This window comes from Cnephaeus nilssonii (assembly GCF_951640355.1).
Source record: "Cnephaeus nilssonii genome assembly, chromosome: 3".
Taxonomy (NCBI): Eukaryota; Metazoa; Chordata; class Mammalia; order Chiroptera; family Vespertilionidae; genus Cnephaeus; species Cnephaeus nilssonii.
In genome coordinates this window covers 47,063,735-47,087,805 of record NC_137074.1, presented here as the reverse complement: position 1 = coordinate 47,087,805, position 24,071 = coordinate 47,063,735, and the positions used below count along the sequence as shown (strand labels likewise).

The 24,071-nt window shown below is 37.9% G+C and overlaps 1 protein-coding gene across 5 annotated transcripts in view; it reads right to left on the bottom strand.

The window, feature by feature from the left end:
• The window catches only part of TP63 (tumor protein p63), a 98,289-nt gene that overhangs the window by 5,574 nt on the left and 68,644 nt on the right, over positions 1 to 24,071 (bottom strand). The window contains exons 4-11 of one of the 5 annotated variants that reach the window (XM_079766590.1): positions 23,203 to 23,318; positions 22,101 to 22,210; positions 21,303 to 21,439; positions 19,316 to 19,398; positions 16,829 to 16,965; positions 4,136 to 4,293; positions 1,832 to 1,976; positions 415 to 508 (exon numbers count right to left, since the gene is read on the bottom strand). In XM_079766590.1, coding sequence (XP_079622716.1) covers positions 415 to 508; positions 1,832 to 1,976; positions 4,136 to 4,293; positions 16,829 to 16,965; positions 19,316 to 19,398; positions 21,303 to 21,439; positions 22,101 to 22,210; positions 23,203 to 23,318 — 980 coding nt within the window. Of the gene's footprint in view, positions 1 to 414; positions 509 to 1,831; positions 1,977 to 4,135; positions 4,294 to 9,520; positions 10,916 to 16,828; positions 16,966 to 19,315; positions 19,399 to 21,302; positions 21,440 to 22,100; positions 22,211 to 23,202; positions 23,319 to 24,071 lie in introns of those variants that run through there. The other 4 variants (XM_079766591.1, XM_079766592.1, XM_079766593.1 and 1 more) reach the window with 4 other exon arrangements.

Sequence of the window (24,071 nt, the reverse complement as noted above, 5' to 3'; positions counted from 1 at the left end):
ACTATATTGTCATCTCTCCATGTTTTAAAGTGTGAGAATAATATCACATGCTTTCTCCTATCCTCCCTAGGATCTGATACCAATTAATGAGAACATCCAAAAAGTTCTCTAAATTTGGAAATTATTCATTTCTTGAAGGTGGGAATTAGATCTCTTCTTTCCCACTCTGTACATAGTATGCAATAGACAATTGACTGATCAGACAAGCTGAGGAAGATTGATTGCTAAGCTTCCATATGTGTAGGCTGTGATCTAGGAATCTTTTAATAAGTTATGGATTCCATTCAAATTGAGGGTTGGAAGGTATGACAAAAACAAATTTTACAACCAGGGGGATTGTCCTACAAGGTGGTTGTCACCAGAGGGAAAAAATGAAGAAATAAAACTCAAGAGAAAAGTCTAACAGTTACTTACATCCATGGAGTAATGCTCAATCTGATAGATGGTGGTCAGCCCCTGGGTCGTGAAATAGTCCAGACATGATGAACAGCCCAACCTTGCTAAGAAACTGCAGAGGGAGGAGGGAGGAGGAAGGAGGAAACAGAAAAAGAAAGTTCACCCCAACTGCATTGGCAGATAAAGAAAAACCCAACATTTTGCCCTGGGATGTCCTATAGAAGAGACTATGGGTAGATTAAGTGTATGTGGTCCTTGGATTTGAGTCTTGGGGATGATAAGTGAGTTGAATTTTAGGTCTATAAAATTAAAATCAACTATAAGTATTCCTGCAGAGCAGGAGTTTTCAAATGGTAATTGAATTGTAAGGGGCTCTGTAATCGTGCCTTAGCAGCCATTGCAGGGGGTGAAAGGAAGGAGTCCAGCGGTCAGCTTCTCAGCCCTCTTGCCTCCTGGCTCTTCACTTCAAAAAGAGCATCTCTACTTTAATTGTTTTGTAGTTGAGGGTTCTGGGAATGGTTCTGAGAATGGAACCTGTCCTTAGGATTGGTTCATGAGACTAAGATAAATTTATAGGCCACTATACTATGAAGCCATTAATGCTTTTAGATTTATGTTTTGGTGCTGGTCTCAGACTGATAATGCCACCAGTCTGTCACAGAACCAGATGCTGGGTGGGATAAGCTATGCATTTTGCCATCCTTTTGACTGATGCTGCTAGTTTTATAGCACCAATCATATAGAGCTCAATGCATTATTCCAGCAGCCAAACGAAAGAATTATTCTGCACATGAAGCAGATGATGGGTCCTGGGAGTGAGATTTTGGTGCCTATTCTTGCCACTGTGGGAAACAGATCTGTCAGGCTTCATGCACTTCTCTCTTCATGCTATCTGAACTCCTTTGCCTGGAGTGTTCCCATTTCCCGTATAGCAAAGCAGCAGAGGCCATCAGGTTCTTGAAAGTCCCTGTCATTTTAGTTAACATGAAAACTCTTTTATGGAGATGCAACTTCAAAATAATCATCCCATGGTGGCTGAGAGCTATGAGGCCTAGAGAGCAAGAAAGGGAGCAGGATAGCAAGTTTACAGCCCTGTTGGGAACCCCAGCCCTGGGCACCAATTTGAAGGCCACAAGTGACAGTGTAAAAATGGGAGGGAGGAGATAGGGAGCAAGTGAAGATGGGGGAATAGGCATGATAAATTATATGCCTATAACCTCACATTTTCACTTTCCTCCATGTTGATTAGGGTGATGTTCCTTGATTAAACACTGCTGACCACTACGTAGATCAGAGATAATGGTAGCTGAACTTCAACCATAGGGCTGCTTTCTTTCTTTCCAACTGTGCTATTAACTTTGGACAGTGTCCACCCTCCACCACCCAAAGATGTTTAGGACAGGCCCCCATACTGTGGCACATACTGTCGACTCACCTGACAAGGCTGCAATCTGTGGGGTACGGAGGTGGGGGGGTGCAGTGGGAGGTGGATGGCATGGAGAGTGGGGGAGGGAGGGTCTGGGTGGGGCTGAGTCCATTCATGTCTCCAGCCACTGGCATGTGGGTGCCCATCATAGGAACTGAACAGAAGCAGGAGGAACAGAGAGGGTTACTGCCGTCATCACGTACCAGCATCCTAGTGGTCCATCTTGTCTGGTTTAATGTACCTAATCTACCAGGCTTCCTTTTTAGTCATATCTCTCACTTCATCCCCATCAAGTACCCTACATATCATCAATCAGTATAGTCACCAAACTAAAAACTAATTACATGCCTCTTGACCTTTGTACAGTCTCTTAGGACAATCTCTTCCCACTTCTTTCTGTACTTCTAATGCTCTGTCCAATTGCTCATTGCTCCTGATGTTAATATTTCCCTTGTTGTATTTGCCTTCATGGGTTATATTTCTGTCTCCCTCATTAGTCTAATCTCCTCAGACATTGAGATTAAACCTGTACCCATTTAGATCCCCACAGATACTAGCACAGTGCATGGCACAGAGCAGATGCTCAGTAAACTTAAGTTAAGTGAGCAAATTAACAAATCTATGAGTGAGAGAATGAATATTTATTTTGGAGTAAGAAGATTTGTTGTAATATTTGTAGAAACCAAAAAACCTAATAAGAAGGAATGCAATTAAAAATTCTAGCTTTCTTATGGTCCATTTCAGGATTGTATTCATACATTGATTTTTTTTTTACTAATCCATAAACTGTAAGCACTCATTATAAAGAAGAATAGCTTAATATAAATAATATTTATGAAAAAAAATTTGTATTCAGATAAAAAAAGAGAAAAACAACATATATACAAAAAGATGAATGTAATTTACTTCTACTTTAATGAATAGTAGTGGGCCAAAGGGAAAAGACTTCTGCCACTAACTAGCCATCTAAAAAGCACAGGACTATCATGTCTCATCAGTTTCCCCTCTGACTTTCCTGATGACAGCAAAGGAAAATTGTGAAGTATAAATAAGAAAAAGTAGACAAAGTCTGTTACATAAGTGTGAAGGTTCCTATCATTACTACTCTCTTGTCATCCAAAGAAAAACTTGAGGACTCTAAGATCTCATAAGAAAGAAAAACAAAAAAGTGAATGAGTACTTTTCATTTTATTTTCGAGGGGTCAGGTTGAGTCTTAGGTTGCATTTATCCCTAGTGAGAGAGCAGCCTGGCTCTAACGTCTTTGTTGCTATATCAGGCAATCACATCACACACATCTTCATCTCATTAAAGTCTGAATATGTGCCATCAGACCACTGAGAGTCCCAATTCTACTCTTCTTCACTTCATTAAGAAAACCTAGTCTCTTCAAGGAAAAACTGAAAAGACAAGCTTAAAAGTGTAGTAAAAATGATGAAGGATTTTGTAAAACAATTTGAGGCACTGTTTTATGAGGGCATTATAGGATACATGTACAGTATTCAGGCTCCTGCATCCCTGAAGATATTATATATCCTTCTGCATTTTTACCATCTTTTTTTTTTCTTTCAAGTTTGGGTATCCACTTTGCTAGATTTAGTTCTAGTGGACAAGATAATTATATTTACACACAAAGCTATATAGCAATCATCCACTTGAATGCCCAAATCTCACATTGTTTTTTACTTAGCTGTTATAAGGGATCTGTGTGTAAATCAGTGAAAGAGAAACTCTTTCCCTATGTCAGTCATTAATGATTGTGAATGGAATAGAGTAGACAAGTTGAGAAGGCCAAGATTGCAGGGCACAGAATCATAGAATGTGAAATGTGCAGAGCGATGATTTTATGAATGGAAAGCTGAGCATTAGAGCAGAGAGGTGTCCTTTCCATAGCTATATAGCCAATATTGCAATAGAGTCCAGACTATAATCTATTTCTCTAGATTTTAAGTCCACTGCACCATGCTACTTCCCACATGTTAGATGTATTTTCCTTTGACTATCTCAAAGAATGTAGAAAGTGAGTCTTCATCCATGTTGACAGGAGTAGACTGTCCTTTTCACAGAGATCCTTATCCCTACTAAACAAATAGCCTTCTTCATATCTACCAATGTACTTTGTAATGAAACACACACCTCAAAAGTGAGAATCTGTTTATGATGAGAAATTCAAGCCACTCAACTTGGAACTGTTCTGTCCCACTGTGCCTCTCACTTAGCTTAAAAGCAAGTCTTTCCTGCATCCTAGAGCAGAATCTTCCTCTAAAACTAGCCCTGTGAGTTCTTTAGCTGTGGCTAAAGGGAGATGCTCTTACTGTTAGCTCCCATGCCATCTGGAATGGTGGTGGGAGTGAGGGCGTTGCGCTGCTGAGGGTTGATAAGCTGGCTCACAGAAGGCAGCTTGTTCATGCTGTTCATTTTGTTCAGAGGTGGGGAGCTGTTACCGTATGAAGACTGAGACTGCATCGAGGTCCTAGGAACACAAACATTGGAATGATGGTGAGCATGGGACACTGAAGAGTGGGGACTGGTCATTTCCGACAAGTCTCAGATTAAATCATGGCCTTAAACTACACAGTTGCAAAATGATTCCTCCAGGATCAATGACAAGAAGTTACCTGCATTTCCACCTGAGAACTTTCCTGACTAGGGAGGGATCACAATGCTATCATGAAATCATATTCTTTCTGAATGTGTAGAGTACAAAGTGAATATCTCCTTTGTGAGAGGGAGAACAACTGTACCCTCCTTTGTTCCTTTACAATTTTTTTCTATCCTTTTGCACTCTCCTGCCTGTCAACTAAAACAAGTTTGGAAATCAATAAGGAAAAAGAACTGAATGAAGACTTAAAGGCTTATGAAAGATATGGAGACACCAAGCTCAAATGGCAGTGGGAACATTTCATTTGTAGTTTCCTGGGCCATTGGGGATATGCAGAAGATAACTACACAGCCAATCAAACAAGGCCTTTTAGCAGCAGACCCTGCTTCCATGCAGAAGCCTCAACATGGAAACATGCTTTGTCAGCCTAGATCAGTGATGGGCAACCTTTTGAGCTTGGTGTGTCAAACTTCGCCAAAAAACTGAGCATAACTCGGGTAGTGTGTCACTTTGAGGAAAAAACTAACTCCAAGACTATAGTCGCAAATGTTTCATCCTCAGGAGCAGCAAATGTTTCATCATCGGCATGCGGCCACGTGTCATCAGAAATGGCAACGCGTGTCAGTGCTGACATGCGTGTCATAGGTTCACCATCACTGGCCTAGATGTTCATGGACCATAAAATAACCATTTGGAATGCCAATAACTTCTGTATGCAGGAGAACCCTAGAGGCCAAACAAATGTTTTATTGACTTTCCACAAGTCTCCTGGTAGACAAAGAAAAAAAGTTTTCCATTCAGCATAACTTCAACTGGGAAATTTACTAGAACTGGTTTGCCATATTTTAATTTAATATACATTTGATATTACTGACACAACTGTCATTCCTGAATTTTTCTTTGAATATAGAACTAGTGATATCTACTAGAATCAGGGTAGGATACGAAGTTAAAAAAATGAAAGTTTAAGTCTTCTTTGAGCATATATTAGGAAGCTCTAGGTCTCTGAGCAAGCCTCTAAGCATCCCTGCCTTTGTTTCCTCACAGGAAAACAATATAAATGAAATACATATACGCTTACTACTGGAATTAGATGTTAGAGGTAGGAGGACTAATAAGAGGGGGTTGCATCTTTGAGAAGCTCATGGAATAGTGGATATATGGTGATAATAATCCAACTTACCTTGTAGGGCTGTAGTGAGAACTGGAAAAGATAAGATGAAGAACCTTATAGACCATGTGGTATCAACAGTGAGTAATTATTGGATTATAGGATGAAGATTAGACTTTGAGCATGTTTCTAACCTTTGATGGGAAAAATTCCCCTTTCAGACTTTGCAACAAACTGTATTATTGTGTTACTGTTTGTCTCTTCCCTGCTGCAGTCACATTGATATTAGAGGAAAGATAAAGCATTTTTCTTTCAGTTTTATTTGAATATATACATGTGTATGTATGTGTGTATACATATACACACAACTATATATAAAAACAAATTTTGAAAGTTCTATAAATAAACCCAGTTTTCAAATAAACATGGTATAATAATGTTTGAAATCATAATAAAAAGTGGTTCTAGTACTGGAGTGCTACAATAGGACACTTGGTCTTTGAAGCTGCCACACTGCTCTCCATAATTACACAAAACAGGAATGGCCCCATTCCATAGCACTAAGGAGCCACAGCTTGGGGAATTGAAACAATATGCTATATACAAATTTGCATATATATGAATGACAATTATTATACAATTAACAATTCAGCTCCACATTACCATCACTGCCTTTAAGGTAGGAGAACATTGATTTTTCTCTATAGCCCTTCTCAAGAACATAGATAGATTCATGTTGTATAAATAGGTGTTTATATAATAAGCTCTCCCAATTGTAAGATACTTCAGGTTACCAAGCTCTCCTTTATCCATTTTCTGAAATATTCTCATCTCTCTGTAGAGGAGGACATGGTATGGCAGGGTAGGAATGGGCAGGGTAGGAATGGATAAATATAAATCTCTAAGAAAAAATGTACGTAGTTATAAGTTGTCCAATGATGAGTAGAGAAATTTCCTGGCTCCTAGTCCAAGAGCTTTTTGTTTGTTTGTTTGTTTGTTTATTCTATGGCACCTTCCCAGAAATAAGATAGTGGTGTGCAATAAGTCACAGAATCAAGAAATTGGTGAAGTCATAAGAGAAATGTGGGAAACTGAGAGAGCACAGGGAACAAGAGATAAAGTAAAGGGTGCCCCCCAGCTATCATCAAATTGACTCCACCTGGTGTAAGAGTCAGCACATTTGGAGATACTTAGGAACATCTGTAAGTCCATATCCAAGTACAGGAAAACATGGGCAAAGTGGCCAAGAGATGTTTTTCCAGCTGCTTCTTCTTCTAGCTTTGCCTACTACCAATTTCCCAACATGCCTGTTTGCTAGACTCCACAGGCAGGCTGGTCCTGTGTGACCTAAAAAGACCTCTAGTTATCTCTCCCATTCCCCCAAATCAGTAAAATGTACAATAAGAGCTGATGGAAGCAATACTTGACCATTAATGTCCACCATTAGGAAAATAAAAATATATTTAAAAGCTTTGCATTTTCCCTGGAACCTCAGTTACAGTAAATGGCTTCTTCCAAATCCCATTACAGTTCTCTTTTCCCTTTGTGGTCTTTGTCTTTGATCATTTTATTAATTCATTTGTTATAAACTGCCTAAACTATGTTTGAGGAAGGTTGGTCAGAAACCATAGGTGAACGTCACCCTCTAGATCTGACACAAATTAATTGACTTTATTTTACAAGTCTGTTGAGTCTCATTTTCTTAATCTGTAGAAAACCTATTATATTCATTTTAGAAGAGTTGCTGTGAAGATTACATTATATATGAGCCCTGGACATTGTCCTATAATTTGTAGGCGTGCAAGATACATTGGTTACTTTTACTCTTCCTCTCAAGCTCCAAATGTTTAATACTCTAGTGTTTGGTTATGGAGATAAGAGGTATAAGTTTAAGATTTAATAGGAGTAAGTGAAAGGATTCTTAATTGAGCAAATCTAGAAATTAGAGTGAGTGGATGAATGGAAGTAAGGGAGTCTGAAAAGCTCAGAAATTCTGAATGCCTCTCCCTTAATGCAGAAGTGAGTATTAAATCCACAAGGCAAAAAGTCAGGATAATCTGTTTAATATTAACCTTTTGCACTTGGATATTGAGTGTGACTCAACACAGTTAGCATTAGAATAAAGGAATCGAGAAAAAAGCAAGCGAGTGCAATGGGTTAAGTTTGCAATGTCTGACATACAAAGAATATTCTGATAATCTCTATGTGCTGTGGAAAGCAAATAAGTCTGAATAAATTTGTGTTGAATTTAAAGCCCTTGAATAACAACCTTTCTTAAAAATTTTTTTCTTTACAAATATAATGTCACAACCCTTGAGTAGACAATCCCAAAGATTGATATGAATCTGAAGAGATAAAAAAAAAAAAGTACTGAAGGATAACAGGACCTGTGGCATTATGGTTTTCTTACCCCTCCCCAACATGAAATCAAAACAAAACAAAGCAAAAAAAAAAAAGTACGAACACAACTCTTTTCAGAAAAATAACAAGGTGTAAGCCTCAGGCTTTTCCCCCAGAGGCATACTAGATTTTTCTAGGAATCCAATATAACCGCAATATAAGAATGCATGTTTCATGTATTTCTATATTTCTAGTGTTGTGGAGAAATCCTGGTAAAGTCAAGTCCCAGTTCTTAATTCTAACAACTTGGGCTTCTGTAAACATTGTTAGTAAAATTCAGTATCTCAGAGTGACATTTAGATCATCCAGGATTAGAAAACATGTTTCCTGATTCCAAGTCTAGTGACTATCTAGATGGTTGAGAGTCAGAATTCTTTGGAAGGCACAAATTCGTCATCTCCACCACCATACTGGAGATGCCTAGAATTCCACCAAAAGATTTTGCCTCAAATCTTCCATTGCCAATTAAAAAGCAACTTGTTAGTATAATCTGGTGATACCTCAGAATAAACCTATTTCACCAAACCTATTTCTGGAGTACAAATCTGAGAGGGGGCAGGGGTATTGAGAAGTAGAGAAAAACACCCCTGGTATGAGGAAGGTCATAGAAAGCAAGACATGAACCATCAGGAAAGAATTGTTTCTCCTCTAAATTTTTCCCAGTACTGCTCTGCTTGTAACCTTTCTCTCTAGCTAGGTAATCTTCTAAATACAAAGGGTAGCATTTAATCTCTAGACAGATCAACCAAAATTGTAAAATATTTTCCATCAGTTCAAATATGTGCATTTATATACAATTAACTATAAACACATCAAAAACTTACATAAAAATAGAGTGAAAGAAAAAGGCTTCAGAAGAAAAAATAAATATTAAATAACTAAACATATTAATTAATCCTTGATGGGATCTGTAAATCAAAATTATTATATTAAAAACACTTTACAGATGTAACAAGATCATCGGATTTTACTAATATACTTGTATCTCAAACATAAATGTTTTTTCTTAAGTATTTTAACTACTAAATTAATTATTTTTATTTAGAACAATTGTTTTTGAAGCTTTTAAAAATAAACATTCAAAGATGGGGATATATTGTTATTTCTTTAAAAAAAAAGCATTGGACAATAACCTCAACTAAAAGTTCTGAATGAATATTTACTAATGCCTCTGTCACAGAAGTCAAATTATTTACTAATTTTGGATTTGACTTAAATTCCTTTTAGTAAATTTAGCAACTTAATATGTAACTCAAGGCTTGTTCAGAGATGTGAACAAATGATACTGTAGTGCATGATTCCTTATGATGAAATTAAATATGCAGTGCTAAGGTATATCTTCAAGTTAGTGTTGGCATTGCAATTTATTTTTAGGATTGATAACCTTGATATAGAATATCTTAAATAAAAACAGGAAATACTGACAGTGTAAGAAGAACCAAAGTAATTCTCCTATTATTCTTTTTATTTAGACTTACACATGGTAGTACTTCAAGCACTTAAATAAAAATAAAAATATTTATAAGGAATTTTTTAAAAAGCAAGAGAGACAGAAAAGAAAAAAGAAACTGCAAGGTAAACCAAGATGCAAAAGTTTATTGAAAATTAAAATCACACATCCATAAAGCAACAGCCTCAATAACAAGAAATCTCTTTTGTGGTGACACAGAATTAAGAGCTGGTGATCTGGTGTGGGGAGATGAGGAAGAAAGAAGCTTCCTAAAGTCTTAATACTATTTTTTTAAAATGTTTTTAAACTGGAAAGAAATAGATTCTCTAAACTCTTTGAACAACAACAACAAAAAAATTTTAAAAAAGGAAGCCATCATCTCTATCTTTAATTTTTTAGGCCAAGAGTGTTGGTTTCAAATGCATCCGCTTGAACATCACATAAACAAAACATAAGGCTCCTGGACAATGGAGTTTGAGCAGTGTCAGCAATATGGGTAGTGTTATAGTAGGATAGAGGGATAGGAATGCCAATCAAACATAATAATCATAGTTTTGGTGAGAGCACTTTGAACTCCATTTTGGGCATTAAAGAATGATATATAACTGCCTAGAGCAATATTACTGGGGCAGTTTTACCCTTCTCTTAAAATAACAGAATAGGTTTACCTGCCTTGGTGTCTAAACAAGAGTTTCTTGAGGGTAAGCCTCCAGGGTTCCCATGAGTAAGGAAGACTATCATAGGTACTGGCATATGGTAGCAAGGGTGGGATTTGACACAGCATTAATGAACTTCCACCTATATACGAGGGGAGGATACTAATAATGCAAGTTCTCAAAAAGAATGAAAGAACATCCCCCACACTGGATACGTATGGTAATTATCACCTCACTGCCCAGCAGTACACTTTACACCTTAGTTTACTATTTGCAATATTACTGCATGACCAGCATTAAAAGGGCCTCAAGGAGTCTCTCAGTCACGTACAAGTTACTTATGCACAGACAATAACAACGTTTTTCTCCTTTTCTTAAAAAGACATCTTAAGTTTGAGACCTGCTCAAAAGCTTCTTTATGAGTTTTAGAAATACAACAGAAGGTAACAGAAAAGGGTTCAATAAACATCTTAATGCCCTTTCCCAACCTGAGCTCCTCCCTCCCAAGAAACAACACAAAAGCTCACAAACACGTGTTCCTGACTGATCAACGCTAGATCTAAGGATACAGAATCTGCAGAAAATGTCCTTTCTTGTAAAGTTTTGAGTCCCTTCAAAGATTTTCTCACTAGTGGCTGTGTGCCTTTGAACAGTTGTGTCTCTGAGCCAGTGTCTCCAAGTCCTGCTTACAAGGGCTGGATACACACACAAACACACACAGAAACACAACAAACACACACTCAAAATACACAGAAGGGGCTCTAAGGGTACACTGATCGGTTTTGGGGGTTGGAATGTCTAAAGAAGACGTCAGATTGTTTTGGAGTTTCTTTCCGGGGCTCCACAAGCTCATTCCTGAAGCAGGCTGAAAGGAGACTGCAGAGAGGAACCAGAGAAAACAAAAGATGAAAGCTTAGGACTTCATATATTCAAATCAACTGAATACAGAAACACATCCTCCTACATTCATGATCATAGTATAGATAGAACAGAATGCCTGTAAAGCTATTTTTTCACCTTCCTCTTTACTCACTTTTAAAATTACTCAGAGATGATTTCTCAAGATTTTTATGAAGAAGAAATTAGATAACATGGTGGTAATTAACCAGATGGATCTAAATCATCAATAACGTTTTTTTAAAAATTGCATTTTCCTGGGTCCCTTCTGAGACCAGGCTGGACCCAGGCATATATATTTTTAACAAACTCCACAAGTGATTCAGGTGAGAACTACTGAGATCAGGGAGGTCAAGGTGCTTAACACAGTGCTTGGCATATTGCACTTGATTAATTGAAAAAGGGAATTCAGAGACAAAAATTAATCTTTTGAAAAATGTCATCTACCCAATTAAGATACCTCATTACTGTTCCCATCTAGCCTAACTATGAAGTATGAAGAAATATGATCTTATCAGTCTGGGGACTGCGTCATCATGCATTTGTAAAGGCCTCTTAATGAGCATTTATTTGTATGTGCCCAGATTGAGATGGATAAATATCTTAATCCTCCAGTCACAAACTTGGCCTATAAATGCACATGTCAAATATATGAAAGCAACTTTTGCATAATTAAGTCATCAATTATGCCATAAAGATGCCAGGAACAAATCCCTTTATTTTGCTAAAAATTGTGCAATCCATGGCCTATTTGGAAATAGTTTCCCAACTGGCTTTTAAGTCATATTTGGTTACTCCTTGCAAAGGAACAAAGGCTTTTTTACTTGGTTAGGTCTAGGATTCAGTAAAGTCATCTCACCAGCAGAACAGGGATCATCATAAAAAATATGCCAGAACAACAATGAGTAAGGAAGTAATATACTGCCAGCTAAAGAAGTATAGCTTTGACTGTTTGCCTGTATCTTACATTTGGGGCTTCTCATGGAGCAAGGCTTAAATGAGACAACATGCAGAAATCATATTTTAGCTATAATAAGAGTGAGTGGACCACAGAGGTTCAGACTTTGAGACCTAGAATTGAGATAATTTCTGTGGTGAGATGTGAGAGCTTAGAAAAGTGATCTAATAGATCTGAATTTAATTAATCTGAGGTGTTTTTCTTCATTACCAATTCAGAGCTAATGAATCTCTGCTCTAGCAACTTCCTAACATAGCGGCAAAGTTTAAAAAGGAAAACTGTGTTAACTGTAAAAAACAAGTGCATTTCTATGACCTACAAGGTTGAACCACATGGAATTACCAATATTCATCTGTTTTTTAATCTAAGAAACTGGCAATTTCAAACAAATATTCTGGAAATTTGGATGATTTCTAAATCAAACTTAGAAATATGATATTTATCACATCTAGCATTGAGATTTGTATCCTCTACTCTCTCCTACATTGATGATCCTGAAAATATTGCTTGCTTCATCCTCAGGTATGTGAATCTGAGAAACATTATTAAAGAAAATCAGAGCCAAATGAGCTCTAAGTGATAGGATTTTAAACTGAAACCACAAGGATAAGTTCCAAATGACTGATACAGAGACAGAAAAATAGAAATAGATGCTTGCTTTTGTCTTTTTATTACAATTTTCTTTAACTAATGAAGCAGACCAGATAATTGCAGAAAGATGTATCTTTCAAATATGATTCTCATCTTAACTTTATTATGATCTGGACATAAAATCATAGGTATAGTTCTTTGGGCCTAAGTTTCCCAAGCTGCGATATGAAGGTATTAGAACTATGGTGTTGAAGATCATGCTCTGCTCTAATATTCTCTGACTTGTATCTAATGAGCTACAATCATCAAGTGATCATAAAGGAAAATAATACACTAAGTGCTCCTCAGGAGATTTCATATTTCTATTAAAATGCGTTCATTCTGTAGAAACTCAAAAATAATTTTCCCTGGGAAATAAAGAGTTAGGCTAAGTAAAATTTTAACAGTGATGTTGGCCTGATATCAGAATGGAAGCCAAAGAGAATAAACTACAGAAAAAAAATGGAAAAAAATAGTATTGGTCTAAAATACACACACAAAAAGATTGCTATAAATGTCTTAAGTGGTTTCTGTAGAGCAAACCTAAGAGTTAATCTCCCTTGAAAATATAAAGTTAAGGCACCTAGTTAAAAAATTTGTCCTCCCATAGATTCTGGCATCTATAAACATAACCCCATGTTTATGTCAATGTGAGCAAATCAACCAAAATTATATTTATTTATAAATGGTAAAAAACCTACTTATATCTGTAACAATTTGATTCACAAAATCTCAGTGTAAATTTATCCTTCATAAAGCCTATGATCATGAAGGTAATTGGGAAGGAATTTTTGAAAAAGGGAAACCATGTACAAATGAAAATCAAGCAGAGAGAAAACACACAGTGAGCATCTAATAGAAGTAATTAAATTTAAAATGTGTTATTGCCACCTTGTAGAAAGTATATTTCCTTCCCACTAATTTTTTCTCTACTATAAAGAAAAGCACAAAATTGATTCCTTACCAGGATAAAGTTGGTATTATGTTTTTGGAAAGAAAATCACAGGCTATTGAAGGCATTTCCAAGCTGATTTGTTATTTTCAAATGATTGCCAGAGAAATAGATTTCCATTTTTCTTTGTCTAGTTATTCATGCTCTTTCTGGCAGATTTGCATGAAAATAAAAGAGCTGAAAAAAACTCAGCCGAAGAGTACAGCAACTGGAGAATTTATATAGATGCATATCAATCATTGGAAAGCCATATATATATATATATATATATATATATATATATATATATATACATATATATATATATATATATATATATATATATATATATATATTGTATAATGCAACTTAGACAAAATTAGACCAAATGTCTATGTTTTGCAAAGATTTCATTTTGCAGTTTGTTAGATTTTCATGCACAAGTTATCACATCTAAAGTTAGCTCTTACAAGACTGAGAGATAACAACATGCAATGATACTGTAAATGGACACCCCTGGTAATTATGAGTCTACTTGTTCTCACTATGTATCTGTGGCCACACATGCAAAAAGTGACCATGTGTCTCTAAAATCTTTTGGGCTTTTAAAATAATACAACTTTAAGATACATTTTTTTCTTTGATGAAATAGATTGTTTTTTGAAATAGAAATTGGGAAATAATTTCCCTTTAAACCAATGCTAGCCAGTCAGACAATAAGCATGGGATAACTGATCATATGGGGGATACCAGGCAATGTATTCTCATATACAAACACAAATAGCAACTGTCCTGGACTGACCGAGGTAGATCCTCCTGGCTTATTAAGTCTCTAAAACTATTATACCAAATGATTCCCCTTATTGTATGATCTAGAGAAGCTGTTTAAAATTGTTCTGATTTACATGATGCTGAGAATAAATATCCAGAGCTTTCTTAAAATTCAAAAGGTGTTCTGGTTATGAATTTATCACGAAATTATAAAGCTATGAGAAGGCAGAAACTCCATCTTTCTCATGTCCATTCTTAATGCTTTCATGCAACAGATCTTCGCTGATAGTTTGCTACGTGAATCAAGTCAACTATTCAGTCTTAGCTGATAATGGGGTTGCATCATTTTGAGTCTGGATGGGTGTGCCTAACCTTCTGGGACAAAAGAAATCTCTGATAAAGGCTGTAGTTTTGATAGATACTGAAATGTTACCTTAAAAGTCACTTTAAAATTTCATAAAACCTTTTAATACCTCTCTACTTTAGAATACACATTTAGCTTTAAAATATTCCTATTAAAAACTCTGAGCCTCAAGAAGGAAGGGGCACTCACTTACCTAGAACAAGTCCTGCAAAACACAGTGAATGGGCCAAATCTGGTCCATAGGTAAAGAATGTTTTTTACATTTTTAAAAGGTGGAAAAATTCAAAGAAGAAGAATATTTAATGATGTGAAAATTACATGAATTTCAAGTTTCAGTGGCCCTAAAGGAAAGTTTTGTTGTAACAGATTCTCACTTGTTCCATATTGGCTGCTGTGGCTTCTATACTACAAGGACAGAACTGGGTAGCTGCAGGAGACCATATGGACCAGAGAACCTACAGTATTTACTATTGGTGCATTATAGAAAAGAAATTGCCAACTCTGAGCTAGATGGTCAGATCTCTTAAACCACACCATTTAATAGGTATCAATTTGGCCTGACAATTCTCTTCCTGTTAACTAGAGAAAAGAGAATCATGGAGCAACTGGGTCAGCGTGATATGCTACTGTGTCATTCTGGATATTTTCACTGAGCTAAACATATCCAGAGTGAACTGGAGGTGATTTGGGAGAGTTTCTTAATACCATGATATGACATGGGGAAGGCTCTTATTCCCTCTAGGTTTGTAAGGGATGTTACAGGTCTGTTTCTTTCATCCCTGTTGAATGATTTTATAAAAACTTGCATATATTAACATATATCCTAAAGAATCTATTGGATTGGTGATGGGAATTTTGTCTGCAACTTTGTATTCTAAGTCTCCTTTGGAATACTTCGTGTCCTCAAGAAACCCCGTGATTAGCCTTTCCACTCAGCCTTATTTAAAACCTTGAAATTATGATTCGCAAAACTCTCAAGCTACAAGTAAATGGTGAACTCCTTCCAGGCAAAAAGGTTCTTAAACATTCAAGAGCCTGAAGTCCTTTAAAGAAAGAGCACATCTTTCTATACTTCCACTGCCAACCCCAGGCCCCACAGCCAACAAGGCTTAGAGGATGCCTCCTGCCTATGAGAGAAGCAGTCCAACATCCTCAACTGCAATTATGTTGATTAAAAAGAATAACAAACCCTTCTGATTCTACTTTCCATGGCTATCTCTCTATAGTTAGCTAATAATATATCAGAAAAAAATATTATATATTGTTCATGTACTTTTCTACTGTAGAAGATAATATTTGCCTTTGGCAAGATTATTTTGGCTCCATTTCTTTTTGCCTGAAGAGTATAGTCAAATGTTTGAATTACTCAAATGGGCAAAAATGTATACATTTTACATATATCTACAGAAATTCTGGCAATACTTCCAGTACAGACACGTGATTATTCTTAACCATAGAGGGCTAAGTATAAGCAAAGTCCTGATTCACCAACTTTCCTTCCTTTTATAAGAGCTGTTCTATTCTTGTTAGTCATAAAACAATTATCATCATCAAAGATCCAAGAGTCAAGGTAAAAGTTAATATATATATTATATGTATATATGGATCCAAAATCTGGCCCAATTTATGCAAAAATATATTGCTGGAAGGTAACCTAGAACAGGGACACTAAAACATGGCAATGTGGTGCGACTTTGTTCTTCTGCTGCATATATTTCCCCAAGGAACATGCACTGGGTTTCAGAGTTCTTCCCAACACAGCACTCAAGGAAGCCACTTACGGTAAAACCTATGTGCTATCCTTACTCTATGATGGTTTTCCCAAATGTGGGTGCATCCCAGGAGAGGTACAAGATAACTCATTGGGGTAAGGGAAGACTACATGTTTTTAAATATACACATTATTGCTCGAATTTTGTGCATAGTCAATATTCTTATATTGACAGATGTGTTTGGATAGGGATAGAGAGAAGAGAACTAACTCTGTTAGTATGAGTCTCTTTGTAATTCAATTGAAATAATTTGAATTCAATTTCAGAATATAGGTGGAACTTCTCAAAGGGAAGGTTATAATAAGAAGTACTAGAGGGTTGCTGAAACTAGTACCCCACACTGGGTCATTTGATCCTATCATGTCCTGCTGTCTCACAACCTCATCTTCTATATCGCCCACTGATCACGTTAATGTGATAGTCACTCTCATTAATGCCTTCTAAAATGACACATGGACACACTCACTGTTTTTGAAGTAAATGCTGGTGCTGCTGCTGCTGCTGCTGCCTGTATGTTTCAATCGTGTGCTGGGGAAGGTATTGCATGAGTTCCAGGGATTCCTTGATTTTCAGCAGCATTTCATATGTCTCACGGCCCCTCACCTAGGTGAACAAGAAGAAGGAGAAAAGGGAAAATGAAGAACTCTAGAACCACTGTGACTGTCAATCCCCATTTTTCATGGAGTCTATGTTGATGATTTCTCCTACTTGCAAACATTTATAACATGAAAATCAATACTCCTCAGCAATTAGTGGTTAATTGCAGCCATAAGCAGAGTGACAAAAACTTTAATTGCCCATGCATGTTCCAGCTGCCTCTTGGTTTCAGTGCTCATGCTGCGAACAACTGTCCTTTCTGGGGTCTATTTAGTGCCACACTTTTCCACATTTTTTTTTTTTTTGTGTGTGTGTGTGTGTGGTGAATTATCTGTTTAAAGAAGTCCCTGAGTATAGTGCTAAAGTACTGTCTAGTGCTTCGAGTACTAGTATAAGAAGGCTGTAATGTCAAAATACAGGTTCGATAAGTTTTGTTTTGGCATGATTATAGTGATATTGTCTGTGAATTCAATGTTAATGAGTCAACAGTATGTATTAAATAAGGTACCTTTAAACAGAAACATGCAAAAAACAGGGTTACATATTGATCAGTTGCTAAAAGTGCTGTGACCAGAGGCTCACGGAAACGTGACCCTGTATTTCCCCTGGAAGCAACGGTTCCTTCACAACTGAAATTTAATTTAAAAAGAGCTTTTCAAGTGATTTCTATGTCAGCAGCTAAAAACAGACTAGGTTTTTTGGTTTACAGTTGACGGTTGAACAACATGGGTTTGAACTGTGTGAGTCATCTACTTATACACAGATTTTTTTTTCAATAAATATACAGTCAGTCCTCTATATCCCTGATTTCATATCCATGGGTTCAACCAACCTCTAATGGAAAAGAATATTTTTGACCTGTGGTTGGGAAACCCTGGATGTGGAAGGCAGATTCTATGCATTGCCATCCTACCTAATAATAGACAAATATGCAAATTAACCACACCTTCGCTACGTCCAAGCCACGCCCACCAGCCAAGCCACACCCACCAACCAATCAGGACGAGTATGCAAATTACACCAACAAAGATGGTGGCTAATTTGCATATCAAGACAGTGTCAAAAGAAGCCAAGAGCTGCAGAAGGGAGCAAAGCTGTGGAGAAGCAAGCAAGCCGGGGGGAGGAGAAGGGAGGAGCGAAGGTGGGGCCGGGGGAGAAGGGAGAAAAGCAGGCGGGCTGGCGGAGAAGGCAGGGCGGGGGAGAAGGGAGGAGCAGAGGTGGGGCCAGGGGAGAAGGGAAAAGCAGGCGGGCTGGCAGAGAAGGCGGGGCGGGGCACAAGGGAGGAGAGCAGGCAGGGTAGAGTGCAGCAGGAAACCCTATTGCAGGGTTTTTCCTGCAACGGGAACGCTAGTTTTACATAAGAGACTTGAGAATCTGTGGATTTTGGTATCCTCAGTTGAGAGGAGGGATGACTATATTTAGTATATCAGGATAATGTTTAACTTAAAAGTTCACACATCAGATTCTATATGTAGCCTGAGAAACACGACACAGAATCTTAGCTAACTCACTGTCTGATTGTTCTACCAGTAAGAAGTCGATTTCCCTGATGGTCAGGGCCCAAAGAAGGTAGGGAACAGGTATGGCACACCCAAACCTGTTGAGTTGCTTTTACTTCCATCCCAGGGTGGCAGCTCCCAGTCAAACCTGGCCTTGTTTACCTTTGTCTCATGTCACTTTAGATGGCATCAAGGGCTATACTGGTTACCAAAACTTTGCTGCCAGTCTAGCTGGCAAAGACCTAAGGGAATAAGATTTCAACAAAAGGCAACCATAGACTAAAACAGGGCACCTTAGGCATATTGAGAGGACTAATAGTTACTTGTAGGGATGAACAATGCTCTTAGATAGTGATTGGACTGAGTCTTCTGGCCATTCACAAATAACTGAGGATTCTGCCTTGCTTGGCTTTCTTTATAGTACTCCCTAAAAGAAATCACAGTCAATTCTCTATGAATGTTGCCTGATAGATTTTGTGAACTCCTTCTGATGAAATTTTAGTGCTAAATTGGTTCAGTCATGCTGTCTAGGATAATCTTGTCATCTATAATAATAAAAGGGTAATATGCTAATTTGACCAGATGTCCTTCCAGAGGTCATTCCGGACAAAGCCAGGGCTGGAGGGAAGCCTGGGTCCCGGGATGCCTGCTGACAGCCAGAACAAATCCCAGGTCCTGGGTACCTGCAGGCGGCCAGAGGGAAATTATATATATAATTTCTTTGTTTTATCTCACTTGTCCCCATTACCCCTTTCTCATTGTGACAGATAATCAGAATATCTGCACCACATGCAAAAGCATATTCTAAGAAGGTGAAAATGAAGTAATCATGAATACCCAAGGGAGACTAGACTCACTGGTAGGTATAACAGTTCATCATCAGGGGATCTTCGTTTCTTGATGGATGTCATCTGGATGCCATGTGTGTTCTGACGAAAAGCTAGTGAAAAAGAAAAGCAAGCTTCATCCTGGGAACATTTCTGAAGCAATAACACATTTACTAAACAGACAATAGCACCAGCAACACGTGTGAGATTAGAGTTTCTAGTTCTAAACATCCACTTAATTGTGATGATTGTTTTTGCATTAAGTGCAAACCTAACAATAATGAGGTGGGGCTAAGTGAGGCAGAACAAGAGAAAGGCAGGGTTTTGGGAAGCTGGGAAATGACCTGTGGCTTAAGTCATGCTGCAGGAATCCCTGTCTTACTGGTCTGTGTCTGAATAGCTGTTAAAGAAAGGAGGATAAATTGGTTTTGTGTTTTATTTATCAGGTCATTGATCTTCCAAGGTGGTAAATGCATATTGTAGAGTTTGTCTTGCCAATGTCTACAGCCTGTGTGCTCAGCCCTCCCATGTTCATACATACATCACATAACTTCCAACAAGTAATCTCATTTTCCAGGACCTCAGTTTTCTCTTCAGTAAAATGAGTGAATTATGCTCACAAATCCCTCTGGTTTCCAAAATTAGAAACTGCATTCAGGATTCAGGGTATAGAGATGATCTTTCTACCAAAATTTACATAATTCATTCTTACTGATATTCATTAATTTGTAGGCAATTGAGGTGCTCAGGAAAGAATTTAGGAACTAGGCCACCAGGCAGACTGAAGAGCAAAATTAAGGTAGAAATAGAATTCTATTTATATTATTTAATTAAGGTGGAAATAGAATTCTATTTATATTATTGATATTATATTAATATATTTAAAAATATTTTATATATAATTTATATCATTCATATATATAGCCTTGTGAGGAATAATCAGAGAGAGGAAGAGCCTAGCAGGAAGGGCAAATCATACTGAACAGTTAGATATTGATGATGACTAGCTGTTATAACATGCTGTGATTCTCCTGTAAAACACAGTGTACTTTCTGTTTCTTTTGGACACTAATTAGTAATAAAATTAAAACAGTGTCACATGAAATAAGTTACAGTGTGGTATACTTTAAAATACTTGTTGTGGTGATATCAGACTTATGCGAGACACCTTCTAGAATCAAATCTCACAAGTTAGAGGCACTTGTGGATCTGTGGTTTTCACCCTTGGGTAGCTGGAGGCCTACGCCTCTGTGGGGTGTACCTCAGGGGTGGTTGCGAGTAGAGCACGGGGCCCCAGACCACCCCCAGCTCCTGTTCCTTTCAACTAGAGCCCCTCTACTTCCATCTATTTTTCATTGTGGGTTTCATTTATGAAACAGATTTTTCTGCTTAATAAAACAATTGAACCAAATCATTAGCCTCACTACTGATAAGGTGATGGAGGCCTCAATTTGAAGACTCCATGAAAAACAGACCTGTATCTTCTCCAGATGGTGCTTTACAAAGTGTGTTTTGAAATCTCACTGTCCCCATAGACTCATGAGGTTGGCAGATGTATTTTCAGCCCTCATGCTCAGTAACAGAAAAATTGGAGCCAGAAAGACACCAATAGGCTAAAATACAGATTCTCAAACTTCAGCGAGCATTGGAGGCACCTAGAGCTCTTACTGAAACACAGATTGCTGGGCCTTCCTCCCAGAGTGTCTGACTCAGCAAGTCTAGGAACTAAAAACTTGTGTTTCTCCCCAGTTTCCAGATGATGCTGATGTTACTGGTCTGGGAGCCACATTTGGGGACTGCTGGACTAAGGAATCCTCACAGTGACTACTTGTTTTTTCAAGTTGGAGTGCACACCTCGAGTCCATTTGAATACCTCCATCCACTGGCGCTGGGGCCTCCAGTCACTTTTGCCCCTGGAGACCTTTGGTCCTATTATACTGCTTCTCAACTCTCAGCCCCAGCTCCTCTATCTGGATAAGACTTTACCCTCCTCCATGTGGCCACTACAGCTACTTACGGCGCTTCGTACCATCACCGTTCTTTGTGCTGTCCGAGACCTGCTGCTTTCTGATGCTGTCTTCATCAGCCTTCCTGTCTCTCCCTGGGCAAGCACAGATCCGGGCCTCAAAGCAACGTCGGCCCAGGACTTGCCCACTAGGAATTAGAGAAGAGAGGAGGAAAGGGTCAAAGTGAAAGAATTGTAAAAGTTCCCTAGAGTTCTCCCATTTCTACTGCTGGTCATCACCAGTGCACCACTACCACCACCTGCCAGTCACGGCTGCTCAGAGGGTGCACCCCAAAGCACTTGGCAGAACACAAAAGTGCTTACATGCCACCGGCGATATTAGTAAACAACATTCCATTTGTTCTGCAAAGAACCTCCAAGCCATTAGCTAAACAGCTGTATTTAGCTACATATTTTGAAGGAAGCTTGAATTAAGCCCGTGGATGTCTCTGGATAAAATTCCCCGAGGCAGCCCAGACTTACTCAAAGAAATTGTTAAATGCCTCGGGGGCCACATGAAAACAAACACTGTCTAATCAGAAACCATTCCAGCTAAATGTCAAGAATTCAGATATGAAGCGACTTGCATGCCTTCCCTCTTTCTTCCCCTCTGTGTTTACCCACCCTGCTTTGTCTCCACTTTCTTAGATCTTTTATGTAAGTATTTGCAGCAAGGATTTAAAGCACAAAGGATAAAATCAAGGGTGGCGCTCTGCTGTACATGCACAAGTAATGATAAAGCAAACACAGTTTCACTTTGCCCTCTGCCCATGGTTTCTGCAGGATGGCAATTCTGCATATGCCACTTACTCTCTGGTTTCCAGAGTAACAATGATTAAAATTGGACGGCGGTTCATCCCTCCAACACAACTGCTGTTACACATGAAATTGTACAAGACTGTCGTGAATTCAGTGCCAACCTGAACACAGGGGAAAAAGAGTCCATTAACAATAATTTGATCAAATGTTCATCCTTCTCATCTCTTCCCTCTATTTAAACAGCTTCATTTCTGATGAGGTGATGATGCTTTTCTTTTTCTAGGAATAAAACCCACTGTCCTTCCTCTTTGGCTTGCCTCTTGGTAAGCTGAAAGCTAATGTTTGCAACATTGGACACTACATGAGGGGAGATAGGCCTTAAAAAAGAATCATCTTTGACCCAATTCATTTGCAAGCTGATATATATCACCCGATTTAAACTGGGTTCATCCCATATATGAATATCACTGCAAAGGGAGAGCTGAAAACATCACCAAGAGTAGCAACTATGATCCACGGATATTTTCCCTATGTGGCTAAAACAGAATAACATAGATTTGAAGAAACACTTCCATAAATAACACTCTGGAGCTTAAAAGGTCCTCAGCATTAAATCATCTAGTCCAAAGTGCTCATTTATAGATGAGGCAGCTGAAGTCCAGAGAGGAAGAATTACAGTTAAAGGTTCACACAGCAAGCAGCAGCCAACACACTCATCTCCCTCTTCTAGGGTTCTGCATTTCTAATCTTCCACCTATTCATTCCACCTTCAGCTACGAGAGCCCTCTCAGGGTCCCCCATGTGCAGTGTAAGAATCCTTGCATCCAGTATTGCTGCACATTCACTACCACCTCAATTGCCAGTTAAATTCTTTGGATAAGATAAGGTTGTGCTTTAACCCAATAAGCAAATTCAATTATTATGAACCATTAAGATGGGAACATGGGCACAGAGCCATGTTATCAAGCTAATTTAGTGCAAATTTAGGAGTTTTGAAAGAGGTATAGGAGCAGTGTGTAGAGAAAGTAGAAGAGAAGAGATTAAACAGGTTACATATATAGTAATAACGACTAAGATAGAAATAGGTGCTCAAAACACCTTCTATCACTGAATTAAATCAGCTCCCAACACAGCCCAGCCTGTATCTTTTTACCTGGGGTGGCTCATAAGGTACCAGCACACTCTGTCTGCCTGTGATGGGGTCTTCTACATATTGGGCGTGGCTGTTCCCTTCCACTCGAATCAAATGACTAGGAGGGGCAATCTGTCCTGCAGAACAGAGAAAGACAAAATAGTTAGTTCTTCACCCTCAAAGAAAACAAAATGAAACAGCACAGACAGGATATTGGTTGCCAAAGAAAGTGGTTAATAGAGGAACTATATATCCTTGAAAAAAGGGAAAAGATCCTGTTGCCAGATATCTAACACATGAAGGTGTTACAACCTTTATAGTGAAAGAAAGGACTGGAACACTCAAATATATTTAAGAGAACAATCCTATGTTTGCAGTGTTTAGGTTAATAATTCAAGATTTAAGAGAACTCTATGAATACATCTCTGACTAGATTCATAGAGGAGATTTTGCTAGTTTGTAGAAAATAGAAGAAAAATAAAGAAGTTAATTTAAAAAAAAAGCACTCAGTGAGATAGAAAGATCATGTAACATATAAATCCACACCTGAAACCTATATGCTCCTATTAACCAAAGTCCCCCAATAGATTTAATTTTTTAAAAAGCTTGAGAAATAGTATTCAAAAATTGAGCAGAAAAAAAAAAAAAACATGAAAGAAAAGGCAACAGATGGCAAGGACATCACTTTCCCTTTGCCTATTCTTTTCTCCACCATAAAGTCTCCAATTTTAGACCTTGCTTTGGTCATAAAGATGAGAAACTTACTGGTTTTGTTGTGCTAAAAGAGCCCAAGGTTGGAGAATAAGAAAGGGAAAGCAAATTTTTTAAAGACTGCAGGCAAAGTTTCACAAAATTATGATACTGGACAGGGCTCCAAAAGAAAGAAGCTG